Source organism: Labrus mixtus, chromosome 16, assembly GCF_963584025.1.
Source record: "Labrus mixtus chromosome 16, fLabMix1.1, whole genome shotgun sequence".
Classification (NCBI taxonomy): domain Eukaryota; kingdom Metazoa; phylum Chordata; class Actinopteri; order Labriformes; family Labridae; genus Labrus; species Labrus mixtus.
Genome location: NC_083627.1, coordinates 22,652,676 through 22,671,326, shown reverse-complemented (window position 1 = coordinate 22,671,326; position 18,651 = coordinate 22,652,676). Strand labels below are relative to the sequence as shown.

General features: G+C 40.5%; 1 protein-coding gene across 2 annotated transcripts in view; it reads left to right on the top strand.

Annotated features, from left to right (window-relative positions):
• Nucleotides 1-18,651, top strand: part of znf704 (zinc finger protein 704) — a 46,559-nt gene that overhangs the window by 3,207 nt on the left and 24,701 nt on the right. Inside the window, exon 2 of one of the 2 annotated variants that reach the window (XM_061059133.1) lies at nucleotides 3,125-3,309. In XM_061059133.1, the coding sequence (XP_060915116.1) occupies nucleotides 3,125-3,309 (185 nt within the window). Of the gene's footprint in view, nucleotides 1-3,121; nucleotides 3,310-18,651 lie in introns of both variants that reach the window. The other variant, XM_061059132.1, reaches the window with a different exon arrangement.

The window sequence follows — 18,651 nt, the reverse complement described above, 5'->3', positions numbered from 1 at the left end:
ACAGCAACACGACAACAGAACAGAGATCAACAGAGGAGCCAAACAAAGAGGGCAAAATTGTAAAAATGCAAATAACAGGAATAAGAGAGATTCAACAGGCAGGTATGGAGAGGCAGTTCAGTACAGTGAAGGAAAATTAGTTTAAAATCAACCAGGAGAGAACAAAATTAAAATTGAGGGAGAGTGGGACGACATACATTTTTGGCAAATATAATGAGAAAGAATCATACACTGCTCTTAAAGATGTTGGCGGGTTCTTAAACTCAAAAGAGTAAGTAAAACATGTTCTCTAGATCAGTGGTTCTCAACTCGTCTTGCCTCAGGACCCACCACTAACTACTCCGTGGAAAATCAGGACCCAGATTTCTGATATTTTTCGATCAATCAGATTTGGACCTCAGTTGGTACAAAACAAGTAGCAGAAGCAAGAACGGAGATCACAGATAATATCATCAAAAATATACCTCTTAGGCTCTAATACTCTCATAATCACTGTTAATACTAAACTATAATGATGGTTACAGTACATGAAGTTTATTTATTGTTTGCAACTCACTACACATTCTTGTGTACTGTTACATTTGCAGCTTTGCAACTTGAAAATTGCACGCCTTCAAAAAGGGTGTTAAAACGACTTTTCAGGGGCAGGCACTCCAGGTACAGAGGTTCACTTCCCAGTCCTGATGCCATTTAGTCAGCCCCCACTCTCTCTCTCCCACATTTCCTGTCTATATATATATATATATATATATATTTATATATATATATATTTATATATATAAACAGAAACAGGGGGGAAAAACAGAATTAGTCCCATGTTATTTTTGAAAAGTTCATGTTAGGCTGAGTCAGTGCAGCGTGAGAGCCTCTTGATTAACATTAACATTCCTAATGCACAATATATTTTACTCTTTGTGCTAATACAAATACTTCCTAGCAACAAAAGACCATATGAGCAGGGAGACACAGTCGGTGGGTTTTTATGACTTTTGGTCCATGGGATTCAATTTATGGTCCGTGTCAGCTTGCTGTATGATGACCTTTGACCCATAAATGTTCAAGAATCTTTACTCTTGACAAACTGCCCAAAGCAAGCAGGTTATGAGTTTCTGCCTGAGTGTTGGTAAGTGGGATAGAGTAAGAAAAAGAGGGGAGGAGGGGGAGAAGTGAGGGGTATTTGGGGTACCTGCTCTGTACACATGACACCAGCTCTGACACATGCAGCTCAAATTTCACAACTGATTCGATATGCCTCACGATTTCATTTCTCCATGAAATGCCATCATTCACGAGCCCGTATCACTGTGGAGTACACTCGTCCTGGAGCGGTTGTAATCCATCTTGTTGTTTTTACTGAAGTCTGTGTTTTCACGGAGCCCTTCTGCAGACCACTGAGTGTTCATGTGACCGGCCTCCATCACGAGGGATGCAGGATACTCATTTCTCCGGTCTTTTTTTTAACCTCATTAATCTAAGTTAATTGTTCTCGTGGTGTTTGTGTGCATGTATGTGTGAGTGATTGACCAGGGTGCCATTGCCTTTTCCACAGTCAAGCCTAATCGTGTTACAGTGCTTTGAGATAGTGATCAGGATCACACACATGCACACAAACACATAGACACTGGCCTACATGACATCAATGCTTTGTGTACACAGGCAGCCATGTGTGAAACTCTGGATGTCTTTTGGTGTTTCTCAATGTATTTCTAAGAGTCTGATGGCCTTAATCACCTAGAGTGATTTGTCTGTGTGTTGGTGTGTGCGTAGGTACATGCAGGTATCCGTGTGTAGAGGGATGCCATTCTTTGCTGTTGTGTAAGAGAAGAGATGATATTGGGCGGCCTTTTTTTTCTTACTTTGTTACAGGTGGGCGTTTTTTGAGCGCTTTGATGAGAGAGATGCTTTTCTTTTGTTATTGCCTCTGTGTCAGTGAATAGTAGTTTTTGTTGGTAGATGTGTGTGGCGGGAAAATTATGTCTTGCTCTAAGGAATATGTTTGTGTGTTTATTTGGGTGTTCTGTTGCCTTAACAGTTCAGAGGAGCAAAGGATGGACTCCCGATTCTTTCGGCTCTACACCTAAAGGTTGTACAGGTTTTACAGTAACTGTTGCACTGTTAATAATCAACATCAGCCCCAATTAGAAATGTGTTGGCAAATAGAATTTGAAGCTCATTCAAATTTACCCAATGAAGAGCTTTAATCACAAATCAAGCTGTCAAACATGACAACAATGACCTGCAGAAGCAACATTTAAAAGGGTTAAAAAGTGTTGTCCAGTGTTACATAAATGTTTCCAAGCTTAAAGCTGTGTACAATCTAATCTAATTGTAATGTCACATTGTAAACAGACCCCAGGAAGAATAGCTTCTCACTATGCTGAAGCTACTGTGGATCAAACTAAACAGACAAACATCTCTTCTTTTGTTTTGTGCTGCTGCTCCTATAACCAATTCAATCATTTCAAACCAGCAGCATGTAGGCATCACAAATAGAACAGTGACTAGCTTATGAAAACATTGTTAAACTCATTTTAAGTGATTCACAATTATTCCTATTGTACGTTGCAATATCTTTACTTGTATTTTATTATTTTTAAAATAAAGTATAACAGTAGAATAGTATCTTGCAGTTTTTCTGTTGTAAACCTCTCATATGCAAAATGTCTAGCCACAAAACACCCGCTTATTTTTTGCAACTAACCAATGTGCATTCTCCACTCGGTTTTGAAAAGGCTATTCAAAGCTCGAGAGGCAGGAAATGTTTCATAAACCATATTGGACGATGTGTGCTGTCATTTGAAATATAAACATTAAAAACCTCCAAATCTGGGTTTCAAACGTTGAACATCCAAATCCAAAACCCAGACCCTAAATTTAAACCTGTTGTTGCGTTAAGGAATCAGTCTTCTCATTTTTTCTGTTTACTTTCTCAGTTACATTTTATTAGGTAATTTAAATGGGCATTGTTCTGAGTGTTACTCTTTTTTTTTTTTGCTTCCATTATCAATGCACAACACATACCTCACTGTAGTAAAAAAAACTTTACTTCTTCTTATATTGGCATTGGTACTTGATTACTCTACCCAGTCATTGACTTGTTCTTCTTTACACCCGTCTCTAGCAGAGCTTCAGTAACGGAGCTCCAGAGAGCCAGAAGGTGGAAGGCGGCTCCCTCAGCCCAGAGGCAGCAGAGGAGCTTCGGTTGGCAGACGGAAAGCGCACCAGCAGGGACCCTGACACCCGATCAGTGTCACTGCTGGAGCAGAAACGCAAAGTGGTCTCCTCCAGCATCGATGTCCCTCACGCCAGGTAGGACAGATTCCCTCTGTGTATGGTGTATTCGTTAGTTTATGTGGCCGTGCAGGTGTACGAGCACACCAGTTCTGTGTCAGCGTCGGTCCGATTTGTGTCCTTGAGGGAGTTCAGCTTGAGTTCAGACTTGTAAAGTTCATTGAAGGTTTATGACATAGATATGTCATCTCATAAATAGGACAGAGATTATATTGGATGATTTAAAAAAAAAAAAAATCTAATCCTCGAGGCCATTTTGGCAGACCTCTGTTATATGACAGGAGTTCACTTTTGTGCCATTACATACAGTATGCATATTTTATCATTTGCTATAATTTATTTTACCCCCCCACATCAGGGTCAGTATTTTGAATTGAGATGTCTTCAATGTAAGATTTCATCTCTGTGGTAAACTTGAAAGGGTGTGTGCAAAATATCATTTTTGGAGGAATCCCAGTTGCGTTAACTAGCTGAAGCAATTATGGTCATGGTTAAAATTATTTCAATGGTATGCTACTGTTGGTTTCCCACATGGACACAAGGCCATGAGGGTCAGCTTAACGTGGAGAATTGCATCAGTTACCCTCCTGTGTCTTTTCTGCTCAGTAGCAAATGCATTATAGAGTTAGGCATACTTTAATCAAAGATGAATTAAGAGAAAAAAAAGCTTGAAATGTGTGTGTGGTATAACATCTATTACTCTCATCCATCTGATCCTGCACTATGTGACACAGGTCATTATATAAATAAATGATTATGCTGTGGTGCATGACCTGTTCCCGTACACATTCAGCAACACAAATGTTATTTTAAGATGGTCAGCATAATCTGCCAGCGATACTGGTCCACAATGGGGCAATTAAACATTAATAGGCAGCAGTGCATGGCAGCAAAGAGCCATCTAATAAAGCGACAACACTCTCACTATTAAATGTGAAACACTAATACCTTGTAAAGCACTGCACTTATTATCGAACATCACTCCCCATTACTCGTCCTTGTGAAGCTGGAGGAGTCCGATCGATGACGACTTGCTGCAAAACTACCGTAAAAGTTGCATATATGCGCTGCTTTATCACTGCTTCCTGAGCCCTCCTTTAAATTTAATAGTTATTTGCTGATGAATCATTGATTTTTAGCTCTCTTGTTGCCCATTATGAGGAAAAATCTCTTTTTAAAAGGGATCCATCCCATGGATTAGACCGAAGTTTTACACCTGTCCCACCATAATTACCTCCCTGCATAGGGATTGCTTTAATATTGTATCTCTCTGGTTATTGTGGAATGACTTATTGATCATATCTCTGCCCTTGCACAAGTTCGGCTTGATGCCTCAGCTCAGGGACAATCTCTTTACGAACAGAGCTGCAGTTTATCCTCCTAATGAGACAATTTGACAAGAAGAAAAGCCACGGGGAATGTCTTATAAATCAGATTCAACCCTCCAACATACAATAATGATGATATAAAGAGAAACCGTGACCTTTCAAAAGCTAACCGTCTTTCCAGTTATCAGTGTTTGCACACGCCAATTTCAATAACACATCCAAGAGTCTCCACAGAGAAAATGTCAATAGTAATGTGCCAGAGAACATCATGTTTTCATTTTGCCAATCAAGACATCTTTGGTGTATTTTGAGTATGAGAATTGACAGCCAAAACCCCCCATACTAAGTCAAAACAATCAAAGAGGAGATGTTAGATTTGCTTTTGGATTGCTATCTTGTATCAAGGCTAAGTATTAATCGTTTGCTTTAGGTGACATACAGTATATTGAGCAGTATGTATTCATGTCTATACTCTGATTTAATCTTATCCAAACCAGTAGTGAAGAAGAAAAAAATAGGGGTGTAGGGGGACACCTTTATTTATTTGTTTTGTTTGTTTATTTGACATGGACATACAGTAACATTGGTGCTGTAACATTTAACCATGCACAAGTTCCAGATGCACTGCTCTCAGTGTTTATAGCAAAATGCTAATTTGCAACACCTGTCCATGGGAGGCTTTTAGAAACAACAGATAAAGATAAAAAGGGTAAGAAAAAGAAAAGAGTTCAGTTATAAATACAGCGCAGTGAATGCAGCAGGGATAAAATACAGTTACAGAGAGAAAAATATACGACAGACATTTGTGAGCTCATGTGCGTTTAGGTGTGAGAACAATGTTGTTTCTCCTTCAGCCATGGTTTAATACCTTTGTTAAAAACATTGAAACAATCAAACATGTCCTGGGTGTGTGGCCATTGCATAGCTTTATGTCAACAATAACTCCAAAAAATTTAGGGCAAGTTTTAGTTCATTAAAAGTCATTACATTTTAGCCATCACATTTGATCCAATTATTTTCTCTCTTTAAACTCATTTAAATGGTATCTTCCTGCTTGTGTATAAAAGTGTATAAGTTTGGCCTTCAGTTTAGTTTTAATAGCTGGTATTAAAGAACCTAGCCTCTCCAGGTTTCTTCAGAGGTTAAGAGTCACAATTTACCCTCTTATTCTATGTTTCTTTCTTTGACATGTCCTCATAGTTAAATGTCAACCAGTTCATCCTTTCTCAGCCTCACAGACTTTCTCATGTTTTAATGAAAAGTCCAATATCTGGCCAAGAGCACAGACTTGACATCTAATTATTTTGTGTGTTGCACTTCAAAGTCTGGTCCTCAACATCTAAGGATCTATTGTTTGCTTGTCAAGTGCTAAATCAAAATAACTGCAAAACCAAGGACATCACCAAAAAAAAACAATAATCCATTTCAGCCCAATTCATAAAATGGGCTCACACAATTAGGAACATTGGAACTTTATTCTTAGGAGCAGACATGATATCCTTATAGTAACCTCTACAGCGCACACAGCAGTGTTATTGCTTCAAGATTAAGATCCATGACTCTCATCATCTGCACACCTGCGACTCATTTTCGTCGCTGCTATACTCTGGGGAAGAAACCGTGTCGCAACCGTCCACAAAGCAACGTTTATCTGTAATGGAGATAAGGGGAGGAGAGGAAGGAGGCTTGGAGGCATGGCAAAAAAAAGGGGACTAGGGAGTAACAAGGAAAAAGAGTGGAGGAAATGAACATGTGTGGAGAGGAGGATAAGAGGGTAAGGGAGATGGAGAGAGCATGTGTAGCTAAGAGGATAACAGCAAAAGAGAGAGGGAGCGCCTGAGGATTTTTTTTCAAAGCTAACTCTCTAGAGAAGTCTGACCTTGAGGTTGTTAATTGCACTCTCAGAAAGTTCCCCTCTACGCTGGTGATTTACAGAGAAAATGTCTGGCTGTTTGATGGCTCTCCAGGTCCCGTGTAACCCAGATAGGAAAGGTTTTCTTACCTCAGTGGGGAGTCACCGAAGTGCCCCCAATGCCATATCTGCAATCATTGGAAAAATTGAGGAAAAATGGCACTGTGCTGTATAGATGTTAGACCTCAGGGGTTTTTGTGTCGCTACATTTGATGGTTCTGTCAGCCGGTGCGGGTCTCATTGCTTTATTGAGTCACCACCCTCATCGTATTTGTTTACAGCACATTTACTTCACCTTCATTTCGTCATGTCTTGCTCCAAAAATCAATAGGTGTCGTTCAGTAATTGGCCTATTTTCTGCATTGCCCTAAATCCCAAATGCTGAAATGTTTAATTGTGATGCGTCTCATACTATAGCAGCGGGAATTTGTGGCTGTGGCAGATTCTTGATTTGTTTACAACAAATTTATCGTCTCATTCTGCTGGTCAGTCAATGTTCATCTCTGCACATTGTCAGAATAGGGTCTTAGCCAGCTGCTGGGCCTTCTCCTTCCTCCCAGGGCTTATGTTTTCTCCACGCAGGAAACAGTCAATTGTAACAAGAGCTGGCAGGGGCAGACCAGTGGAAACGAATGGCTTGGCTTTTGACAAATAGCATTCTGGAGACTAATTGCTAGCAGGGGAAGTGAAGTATAACCTTAGTTGAAGGGGAAATCAAGAGAGTGCTGTGCTTATTATTGCAAAACCTAAAAACAACAGATCTAAGGGCTCAAATCTTCTCATCTGCATACCGCCCTCTTTATTCTACCATGAACTGAAGTTACTCACTTTTCTGAAAATAGCTAGACCCTCTAGTGACCCTTTATGATGTTGTCTTCTCTCCTTTTTTAAGTCCAACTCAGTGACCACATTTCATTGGATTTATTAAGACCATTCCAATTTGCCTTGAATAATAAAAAAAAGAACTGGTGGGACTCCCTTCAAAATCAATCCCATGCCCAAAAATAACCGTTTGTTATTGTCAATGATTTTTGTTGTTGATCAGTGTGATTGCAGATCACCCTACTTCACTGCTCTGAGCCAACCGTGTGTTCCACACTCAGAGCGTGGTGCATCAGCCAACCCTGACATGGAACAGGGCCAAACACTCCCCATCCTGTGAAAAAATAGGCCCTGTCGGTCTGTCTAATTAGCATTTGTCTCTTGACAAAGTGGCATGCCCACATGATCTGTTTGTTTTCCCTTCCTCTTATGGTTTTGTTTGTTTTTATGGTCAAATATTCATTTTTCTTTGGAACACTGAAACCAATATTACTTCTTTTTTGCACAATGTGTTTGTGTTTGTGGTGAGGGAGGTTTAAGTTTCGCAACAAGGGAAAGGAGGGGAGAATGGAGTGTGTGCATGAGCGCACCCTCTCCAGAGAGGGAGTCACAAAGAGAGGGAGTGAGCGAGAGAGAGAGAAAGGGGGAGAGAGATACTCAGTGTTTGCCAAAGAAAACAGTTTTCCTGGTTTGGATGCCAGTGGAGTTCAGAAACCATGGGATTACCATCTGAAAAGACAGCCCTCATGATCTCGCTCTCTCTTTTTTTCCCTCTCATTCACCTACTCGCTCCTCCAGACTTAATGTACTTTTATATAATTATAGTATAACTTTATATAACCAAACACATACTTACTTGACCAAACCAAGTATTTTGAGTCAATCTTGTGAAACTTTATCAGATTAGCTTAGCTGCACATAGCTAAAAATATCTAATAGAAATATGCTTGTGTTTATATAAGAGGATGTTGCCCAACATATCTAAAAAGGGCTTCCTGTTTTTCAGCCACTGTTATGACTCCAAATATTTCAAACCCTCTGGACAACTTTTGTGTTGTCTGGTGAATCAAAATTTATATAATGTATTTTTAAAAAGAAAAATGGTGAAAAATATACCTTCAATCATAAAAGAACAAGTACACAGGGCAGTTTGTAGAGTATTAGATAAAGTCGACACTAAAAGTTAACACTAACGAGATCAATAGAGACAGGTCTTAGAGTGAGCTTGAAGGGATTTATGTAAGTGTGTGGACTTAGACAGTATGAGCTCACCACCACAGGTTCTCTCAATGTCCAGGAGCCCTTGTGGGGAAACCATGATGTAGTTTTTAATCCTGGCTTAAGAACAGCCTGAAGAGACCAGGTGGGGGCCTAAACACAGGCTCATACGTGGTTAAAAGCTCTGTGATCATATCTATGTACCAAGTGCATCAATGCTTTTAAAAGGATGAACAATATCTTTAAAATCAAGTCTTACAGTTTCAAATAACAGGAGGAATATGCTTAAACATTTGAAATGATTTAAATTTAGTCAGTACTTTCTTTTGCACGGTAATGTGGGTCTTGTATAATTCAGTATAATTGGACAAAATGAGATCTTTGCTGAGGTGAAGATGAATGAACGCACAGCGGAAAAAACAAAATAAGATAAAAGCACCTTCTGTTGCATAGATTACCATTGAAATGCTTTTGAAGATTCTTCTTCAGGCCGCATCTTATTAAACAGTTGCCAACTTGACCGACATAAATAAATCACATTTTATTGGCTCTTTCGATTTGTTTTTTGCTTCTCTTTTCTCCACATTACACTGGAGTTTTTTCAGGGCTTGAAACCCCCCTCGGTCGATCATGTACTGAATCTCTAATCTCAGATACAATTGATATGCATGGACCCAGCCCACCCTGCTGTTAACTCAGCTTTAGATTTATTGCACATGGACTAATCAAAGGCAAAGCCCTCACTCTTTGTCGATATCTGGGCACACTGGTGGGAGCTGCAGCGAGTCGGTCTGTGCTGGCTTTCGACAAGTTCTGGCTCCTGAGAAAAAAACGACCACCTGTGATGCCGCAGGAGTGCAATTGTGAGTTTAAATTTATATGCAAATCGGCTCTTTAATTAAGCTTTCTGAATATCAGTGAGTTAGGGAATGGTTAACCGTGGATTAGAGAATGGTTGGCCTAAATTCACTAGATTTTTTGTTCTTAAGCACAGGACCTTGGAAATGCTTGTTATTTTTGTACTCTCCAGCCAGGATTTATATTCACATGCAAAGCTAACGACTGCAGCTACTAGAAAGTTTGTACATCTGGCATTCTAATTACAACATCAGTTACCAGGAACGGAGCGATTGTGATAACATCTGCACCGTTTTTTTCCCATTTAGCGCACAAATGCCTGCAGTTGATCTTTGCTCGACAGCCTTAAAGTTGTTTACTGATCACTTTTATTTGCCAGCCGTGGAATTAACTCATCATGTGCATCATTCATTCTGAGGCCGTCATCAAAAATCTATTTGCAGTTATCGATGTCTTATATACATGTAACGCTGCTTCTGAAGAGTTTGAACACTCTTTATGGCTGTCATGGGAGCGTGAAAAAAATGTGTCGTCCTGACAGCGGCAATTTCATGAATCAATCTAAAGCCGCAGAGAAAATGTAACTTGTATGCTGATTAGCCCTACATTGCTGCTGTGGTATCTTTAAGGTAGTTTTGTGTTCAATATTCCCCGCGTGTTATCCATAATACATAGTGAAGTGCTTCAAAGCCAATGTTTATGTGACAGGAGGCTCTGTCGGCCCTCCGCTGCCTCAGACTAATCCATAGTCCCCAGCTTTAATGGACTGATGGCACAGATTGCTACAGGACAAAAAGCCCTAATTGATTCTATCGATGCACGTGCATTATGGTATACAAGGTGGTGCTAATTGACGTCAGTGTCAAGTGTCACACATGATGTCCAAACAAGCACTAATGAGGAGTTGAAATGACCTCTAACGTCCCATTCGTATGTACAAAGTTAAAGTGTTACCTTCTGCAGAAAGTTTAACATACTAAGATTTACCTTCATTGAAATTTCAGTTTTTACACTCTGTAGTCATGCAACACACACACAGGCAGAAGTATCTACACACATGCACACAAACAGGATCCTATGGACATGCACTAAGGAGAGAGATGTCAGCTGATGGTGGGGAGGGGGTTTGGTGCCTTGCTCAAGGGCACCTTGGCAGTGCTCAGGCACCTCTCCAGCTACCAGACCAACTTCCATATTTGGTCCGCACCGGGACTTGAACCGGCGACCCTCCGGTTCCCAACCCAAGTCCCTACAGACTGAGCTACTGCCGCCCATACTACATTAAAAGTCAGCTGAAAAGATGACCAGGAAATTAGTAAACATCAAGTGAAAAAAAAAATGCTCAAGTTCCTGTTATGACTGTATGTTTTGCTACTCTGACTGTGACAACAACCCCCCTCTAAAAAAGATAATTACACAATTCATATAGACACAGCCAAAAAAAACTGTCTTTTTACAGTCATCTTTGACTGAAAATGTAAGAACATGTTCACATTGTTTAGTCATTTTAAATATTTGCAGACATTTATGTAGATTACTGATTGAATCTTTTGGGGTGTTTTCTTTTTTTTGGACTGCTTGTTTTTTGTTGTTTGTATAAATCTGAAGTCAATTAACTTCCATAAAGCAGTGGCAAATTAACCAAACAATCAAGCAGTGCTTTCAATTTCATTCTGTTTTTCACCTGAAGGCCAAAGCAAAGCAGAGAAAAAAAGGGAAAACATTTCAGTTTTGTGTGTTTTTTTAGTCTTTAACAGTTTAATTTTTTGGGCTTTGCAGAACAGACGAAAACACAGAACTGCATATAAAAGACACACATCTTGAGTACAGAATGTACAGCGTAGGGATTTTTAGTTGAATAATTACGCTGCCTCCTGTCAAAATGTAATATTAATGTCACTCTCACCCTGGAAAAGTTTTGGTTTGGGGCAAAGACATTGTGACACAGTGGGGAGGCGACGTGCCTCTTAAGTGTAACCTATTAAAAAACAAAACCAGCCCTGCAGACGGCCCTTCTCCTAACATCATTTCTAATTATGGCCATCAATTTGGAAGCTCTGTTGACCTGTCTGTTTTGAATTATTGATATCCGTCAGGCTGACAGGCTTTATTAATTAAAATGGAGATGTACTAATTAAGAGCACGGCATGAGGGTGTCATAATTGTATTCCCGTTTTAATTTGGGTGTCGCTCATCAATTTTATCGCCGTTTAGCAGAGCGGGCGCAGCATGACGGAGGGACAGGCCAAGGAAAGATGGAGTTGCCCTCACATGACTTGAGTGCTTGTGTGATTACGTGATTATGTGTGTTCGCTGGCCATCATAAGATACCCCTCCAACTCGCCCCTTTTCAAATTGTTAGTACGGACCAGACGTAATGGTTTCCTTTTCCATGACAGTTTGTATGACAACAGTCATTATTCTCCGTCATGATCCAAGGAGATCCATGCAAATAAAATTCAAAGTCAAGCACGTCCAACATTGTGACATATCAGTTCATGGTAAGAACATATTTTTACAGTGTGCCCACTGTAGGGTATACTTACATGGTTAAGAGGCTGTTTCCTTTATAGGAGTGATCTGAACGATCTGTTCTTGTGTGCTTCAGCTGACACTTTTTCAAAGGGAACAATGTGATCCTCCCAAAGGGTCCCCCTGGTAAGAGTCTGTCTTCTGAACTTGGAATGACACACGGAGAAAAAAAAAATGCTGTGAGTTCAGCAACTGCAAAACACTTCGGTGTGCCTTTTTTAGTACGATTCAGTCCATCTGTTTATCAGAGGAGTTGTGTACTTTGTGTGCAAGTGCATTTACTCTAACGTGTATGTATATGCAGGCATGTTAACACACAAGTGTGGATATAGTGGTTTGAAATGATTAATATATCAGCCCTGCCAGATTACTCACCAGTGGCATTTTTCTGTCTCACATGCTGAGAGCGACGTCCCCCCCTCTGAGTCATTTCAGGTCAGAACACAGGTGTCTGCCTTCCCAACAAATATTGGTCGGTGCAGCTACTCAGGCGAATCTCACACCTCCCCATATGTCCTCAGAAGTCCCTCTTAGTGTTTAGACCACCTTCCATCCTCTCAACAGTGAATTAGTATTAGTACAACAACAACAGTAGAGTTATGGATAATGACAGGATGCCAATTTTCTGCCAATTACCAGTTTGGAAGGGTAGGAGGAAATGGCTCTCTGCTGGAAAAATTGACCTTGAAGCATCAATCTGTACTTCAGCATCGACACAACAACCTGGTTAAAAGCTTACAGTTGAGTGTCATAACATGTTGAAAGGTGGTCTAATAAAGCACATGGTGCACAGGGGCTTTGAAGACTTAATTATGCCTCTGTATGATTCTTACTTGTGTAATAATTCAAAAACATGATGCCTGCACTAGTGTCAATTCCCAGATGTGTGGTATGAATCCACCTTCTGGACTAACAGATGTATTAAAGATATTTACACCGCAGGAGAGGCTGTAATATGTTTAGTGCCGTGGCTTGTAATTTCACCTTGAAGAGAGCAAAAAGATACATTTCACACTATTGGCAATCATACAAACTCAAATGGATGATAGTGTTACGTTCGACTGAGGACATTTCAGCACAGATCTTGTTTTTCTTGGCTGGTTATCGTGTATTCTAAAAGGGACAGCATCTTGGCTAATTGACATGAAGCATCTCAACAGTTGGCGATTTGCACTACACGGTGCAATCCTCTGCACAGTTAAAGACGGCAGACATTTAGTCAAAACTATCCCACAGATGTCTCCCTCAACAAAAAAAGGCTGTATGCTGTGAGGAGGGAGTGATAAATTTAATTGAAAGTTAGCCATTTGTTCGTCTTGACATCTAACAGCCATCTGGCGGGGCCGCTCTACATAAATTGTTCCTGAGCAGGGCAACAGTAGAATATCCTTTTACTCCATAATCCAATAAGGGAACTCTGTCGTCTTATGGTGTCTCCAATAAGATCTAAAGCTGCGTGTAGGCAGCAGACCAGAACTGTAAATAAGAGCCCTGGCGCTTCCAAAAGAAAATATAAAAGGTAATCCATCATCTGTTGGGTTTCCAGCTCACGCACTTGGTCTCACATACATACGGTGCATATTAATAAAAAAGAAACAGATGGCAGCTATTCCCATCCATCCTACCTTTCTTCAAATTTATCCAGTGAGTAAAGCACATAGCTTAATATATGGGAAAGTAAAATTTGATACACACTGCCTTTATTTAAAAAAAAACATTTAGAACCATGATGTACTTGTCCAGTTGTCTTATTGGTATTTCTTAAGTTTCTGATTTTATTATCCTCGCCCTAAGCTCATGACATTTAAAAAGCTACAGATTTCATAAGCCATCTTTTGTTGTGCTAAATTCCTCCAACTTTAAACAGTGGACCCCAGCTGCTTCATAAACGTCCTAATTGGCCCACTCGTCGCAACCCACCCAACCTTTCAAACAAGATAAAGCTTCCATTGGTGAGTCTCTTCTCAGCAGGGGATCCTATGCAATATTCTCTCTCACTCTCTGCTGTTCTTTGTTCTACACACACATTTATCATTAGCTCTGCTAGCTTCACCTGCTAAGTGACACAACAAAGTCCCCTGAAGGTGAAGGTTCTTCTTAATTCACTTGCTTGTCTTCGTGTTGTCCCTTGTCGTTGCCAGGGTAACACACTTGGTGGTGCCACCTAAAGCTTTTTTGGGTTGATATGACATTTTTTTTAGGCGTGTTTGTGGACATAGTCAGGCCGGTGTTAGAATTCAGAGGATGGCTGGTACAATTGCTCGAAGGGGGGAAAAAACACTCGGAAAGGCTGCTAAGACATCTACCGTTTTCAAAAACACACACACACACACACACACACACACACACACAAACACACACAAACACACATCAGCATAGATCTTTTAATATCAACAAGACAGCAGTTTGCTCAAAATACACATTACTCACCTCCCTCTTCTCCATCCTTCCGTCACTCTCCTGTAAACAATGGGAGTCAGTTCCTTCGGTCACATGATCTACCAGCTTCTGCTGATGAGGTTGTTATTGTTTTGATTTTGGGTTCCACATGCTGTACTCGACTCTCTTGCGAGCAGAACTCGTGTGTGTGTGTGTGTGTGTGTGGGTGTGTGTGTGTGTGTGTGTGCGTGTGCGTGTAATTATTTCAGGAGTTTGGGTCGGGTGGGACTGGAGTGTTCTGCCAAACCTGAGGGCTGCCTGCAGAACTTTGTTTTTCCTGTGTGTGCGCGCGTGCGTGTGTGTGTGTGTGTGTGTGTGTGTGTGGATCATAGTAGCTTTGGCAGCATTACTATGAGCTGAAATGGATGTATCTACCAGGGACCTCTCTCTCTCTCTCTCGCTCTGTCTTAAAGACCCCTTTCTTATTTTCTCTCTCGCAGGCGTTTGAGGCACACAGTCCTGATAGAAGGAAACATAACACCCCCATTAGACACACACACACACACACTTAAAAGCATTTCCTTGAGTTTATCGCTGCAAACATTAAATGCACAGACACATATACACGTGCATACATTCACACACAGTACACACACACACACTAGTACACAGCCATGCTTCTGCATATAGCATGCATAATTCATGACCTCCCATTGACATCTATGTAAACATGGGTGCTTCCTTCAGCTTCTCTGCAGTGGGTCTTTGTCACAAGGGTTGGTCGGGCTGACTAAAATACGCTTCCTCTTTTCCACTATAACAACACACAGTCACAACTTATCTTAAGGAAGTTATGTTTGTTCTGTCCTCTGCTGACCTGTGCCATGTTGCATATTAATTAAAGCCACAGCACATCTGAATGCAGTTGAAGGGTATACTTTTTTGTTTTTCAATAGTCGTCGAGATTTAACTCCAGGATTTTATTTGAAACGCTGTGTCACTTTTTGTTTATTAAGCACTGGTCAGTTTTTTTCATAGCCAGAGTGTTTTTTGTATCAGAGTTTGTGCCTCTCATGGTAAGAAATACTCTTTTCTTTTGTTTCTCCCACTTACAGTTCCTTCTCACTGTCTACCTCTTTTCCTTTCTCTTTTCTTCTGTCCTTCTCTCTCTCATCACCCCCTTTGACCATTCTCCTGAATGAGCTCTCTAATGTTGCTCTCCATTCCTGTCTTTATTTTCCTCACTCTTTCACCTCCTGTTTTCACCTCCCCGCTCTATCTTGCTTTCTCCATCTCTGTTTTCCCGCTCATTTCCCTCGTTCATTCCCCCATGATCGGTGTCTCTCCCACCTTTCTACACTCTCGCTCTCCCTCTCTTCCTTTGTCTCCTCTCTCTGCTGCCTGTGTGTGTGTGTGTTTTCTCTGACTGACAGAGAGAGCTGCTGAGCTGTGGATTTTGGCAGTGTGGCTAGTTTCACTAACATATGAAATCAGCAGCGACAACCACAGTGAGGGAAGTATAAGTTGTGTTTGTGAGCTTCCTGTGACAAACAACTTGTTTCGGCTTCTGGTGTCAAAGCATCTTTCAAAATCCAATATCAGCATTCGTTGCCCATGAATCTTTCTTCTGCCTAATTGCTTCCAGTTTACTGTTTTCACAAGGGAAATGCAGTTATGCAGGAAAATGCTGTAATTAATATTACACATAAATTAACATGCAGTTTCCTAAACATGCATATCATATGATTCTATACCCCCACACAACACCCACACATGCACATTTCTAATTACATATGCAAATATGCCAATCATTTGCAGTTAACCCCCACAGGAAGGGTTAATGATGGGTACACAATCACACATTTAACAGTGATTATGATATTACAGGCAGATGGACGGCAGAAAAAGGCATTCTCAACAATTTCATGTTGTTTACAATATGAGTTTGTTTTTGTTTACATTGTGATTGCAGGCAGTTGTGAGGGAAGATGCGCTCTAGTATTGACCCACATCTTAAGAGACAATTGGCACGTTAGCCGACTGTGGCTTCAGGGAGAATTAGCAGTGAAGACGTGCGCTGCATACTGACACAGACACAGGTGTTTGAAGGGAGCCTCAGAAGTCCACACACATATTTATGTTAAGGGGTTTATTTGTGCTGTGGTTGTTATCTCAGTTAATGCTGCTGGTAATTGCAGTTACAAAATGTCTTTTGTAGGTTGAAATTGCTCTGCCAGCTAAGGTGAAGCATGCATTTTAATGTCCTACACAATAAAGAACAACCAGAACTAATACTGTAATGTGAAGCATTTGTTATTGTTTGTGTGAGAATGAGGGAGGGTAGGGGACCCATCGATTCTAATGACACATGCTTTTTCTGTTAGCAGCATTCATACCTTACTGTGTTTTCCTTTGTGCCACTATGTCTATAAAAACTCAAATATATACTCTGTTGACAAGTACACTTATTATTATTATTTTTTTAAAGATTTATTTTTGGGGCTTTTTATGCCTTTAATGGAGAGATAGGACAGTGGATAGAGTCGGAAATCAGGGAGAGAGAGAGTGGGGAATGACATGCAGGAAAGAAGCCACAGGTGGGATGTGAACCCGGGCCGCCCACTTGAGGCTACAGCTTCCATACATGGGGCGTGCGCACTAACCACTGCGCCACCAGCGCCCCGGTACACTTTTTTTAAGCACTCAAACACAGTTTTTGGAAATTCATTTTGGCAAGATTTTAGCTTAAAAAAAAAAAAATAATAATAATCTCACTGGTTGATAAAGTCAGGTAAACCCATCAAACACAAAATGGAAAAAACTGTTTCTGCCCTTCTGCATGTAGCATACATCGATTTATAGTGCCAGGTTGCTACATCGCATGTTCAAACTAGGGATGCAACAATACAGTCAGTAGAGGTGGGAAAAAAATCGATCTATGTAAAAATCAAGATTATTATCTTCTGAGATTCTAAATAGATGAATAATTTATCAATCAATCAGTCACTCCCTGCTGAGTGCTAAGGCTAGCTCTTTAACTCAGTAGAATGCCAAATGGAGCAGCAACAAATTCTAGTAGATCCTGAAAAAATAGACTTTGAATCATGAATCCAGAATCTGAATCGAATCGTGATCCTAAGAATCAAAATCAAATTGAATCGAATCGTGAGACACCCAAAGATTCACATCCCTAACAGTCAGCACACGGTTCAGTACCTTGGTATTTAGTGTTTTTATTCCGTTCGGTTCAGATGTCCCGGGACGTTGTAGTCTTTTTTTGTTTTTGTATTTTTGTGTGTGTGGGCTGGGGAGTAGTATTCCATTCTTCTGTTCTCAAGAGGGTATTCATAAGCATGTATTGAACCGTGGATGCCGTACCAAACGGTTCAATATTCTATTTAGAATTGTTGCATTAGTAGACACAGCGTCGGATTACCTACGAAACCTAGTTCCTCTAAGTAACCAGGCAACTCCAGTGCATGGAAACACAATGTATGTTGCCTTTCAGCCTGGACTCACAGGAACAAACCACATAAGGCTTAATGCCTCTTTGTCCGAAAGTGTCAGATATGATGGAGAACCTCCTGTCAGCCTGCACACAGGCAGCCCTGACTCTCTGATTGGTGGAGCTTGCATCATTTTAGGCAATATGTTGTAAGAGTCTGGAAAACAAGGCCATCATTTGCATGAACAAAGGACTGCCTAAGCCACATTTTAGTCATTAAAATGTTTGCATGCTGTTTTGTGACTAAATGGAAAAAAAAAACATTTGTCCTTCTTGAAATCTGATCTTCTATGTCATAATTCTGTTGTCATGAAATAATTATTGGACAATGTTTTCTATAAACCTACAGAAAGCTGCAACATCATGTTTCTTGTTTGCATGCCTCTGTGTGACTGAGTGAAGTCTTTGTGTGGACTTGTTGACATGGTAGAAATGGGAGAGGGAAAGGGTGGTCTCACTCCCTCCCTCTCTCCTCTTGGTGTTTTTCATTTTTTTGTCATGGCTGTCTCTTCACGCTCAGTGTCACATCCTCATGGAACCCAACAGTAAATTAATCAGAGATAATGCTCGTCTCACGGAGACCTCCCCCCCAAAAAACACACTCTTTCCATCTCTTTCTTTCTCTCCCTCCTTCAGTATCTCCGCCTTTTTCTCTCTAACATAATTCCCATTGCCAAAAAACACTTGTTCTTTTAAGGTTATCCAAACATGCTTGTGACTTTTCTTGATTATCAGTTCACTAATGAGGCTGTTCTGCAAAATACCCTTCCTCTTGTGTGAAAGCAACCTTTAACTATGGTAGATTT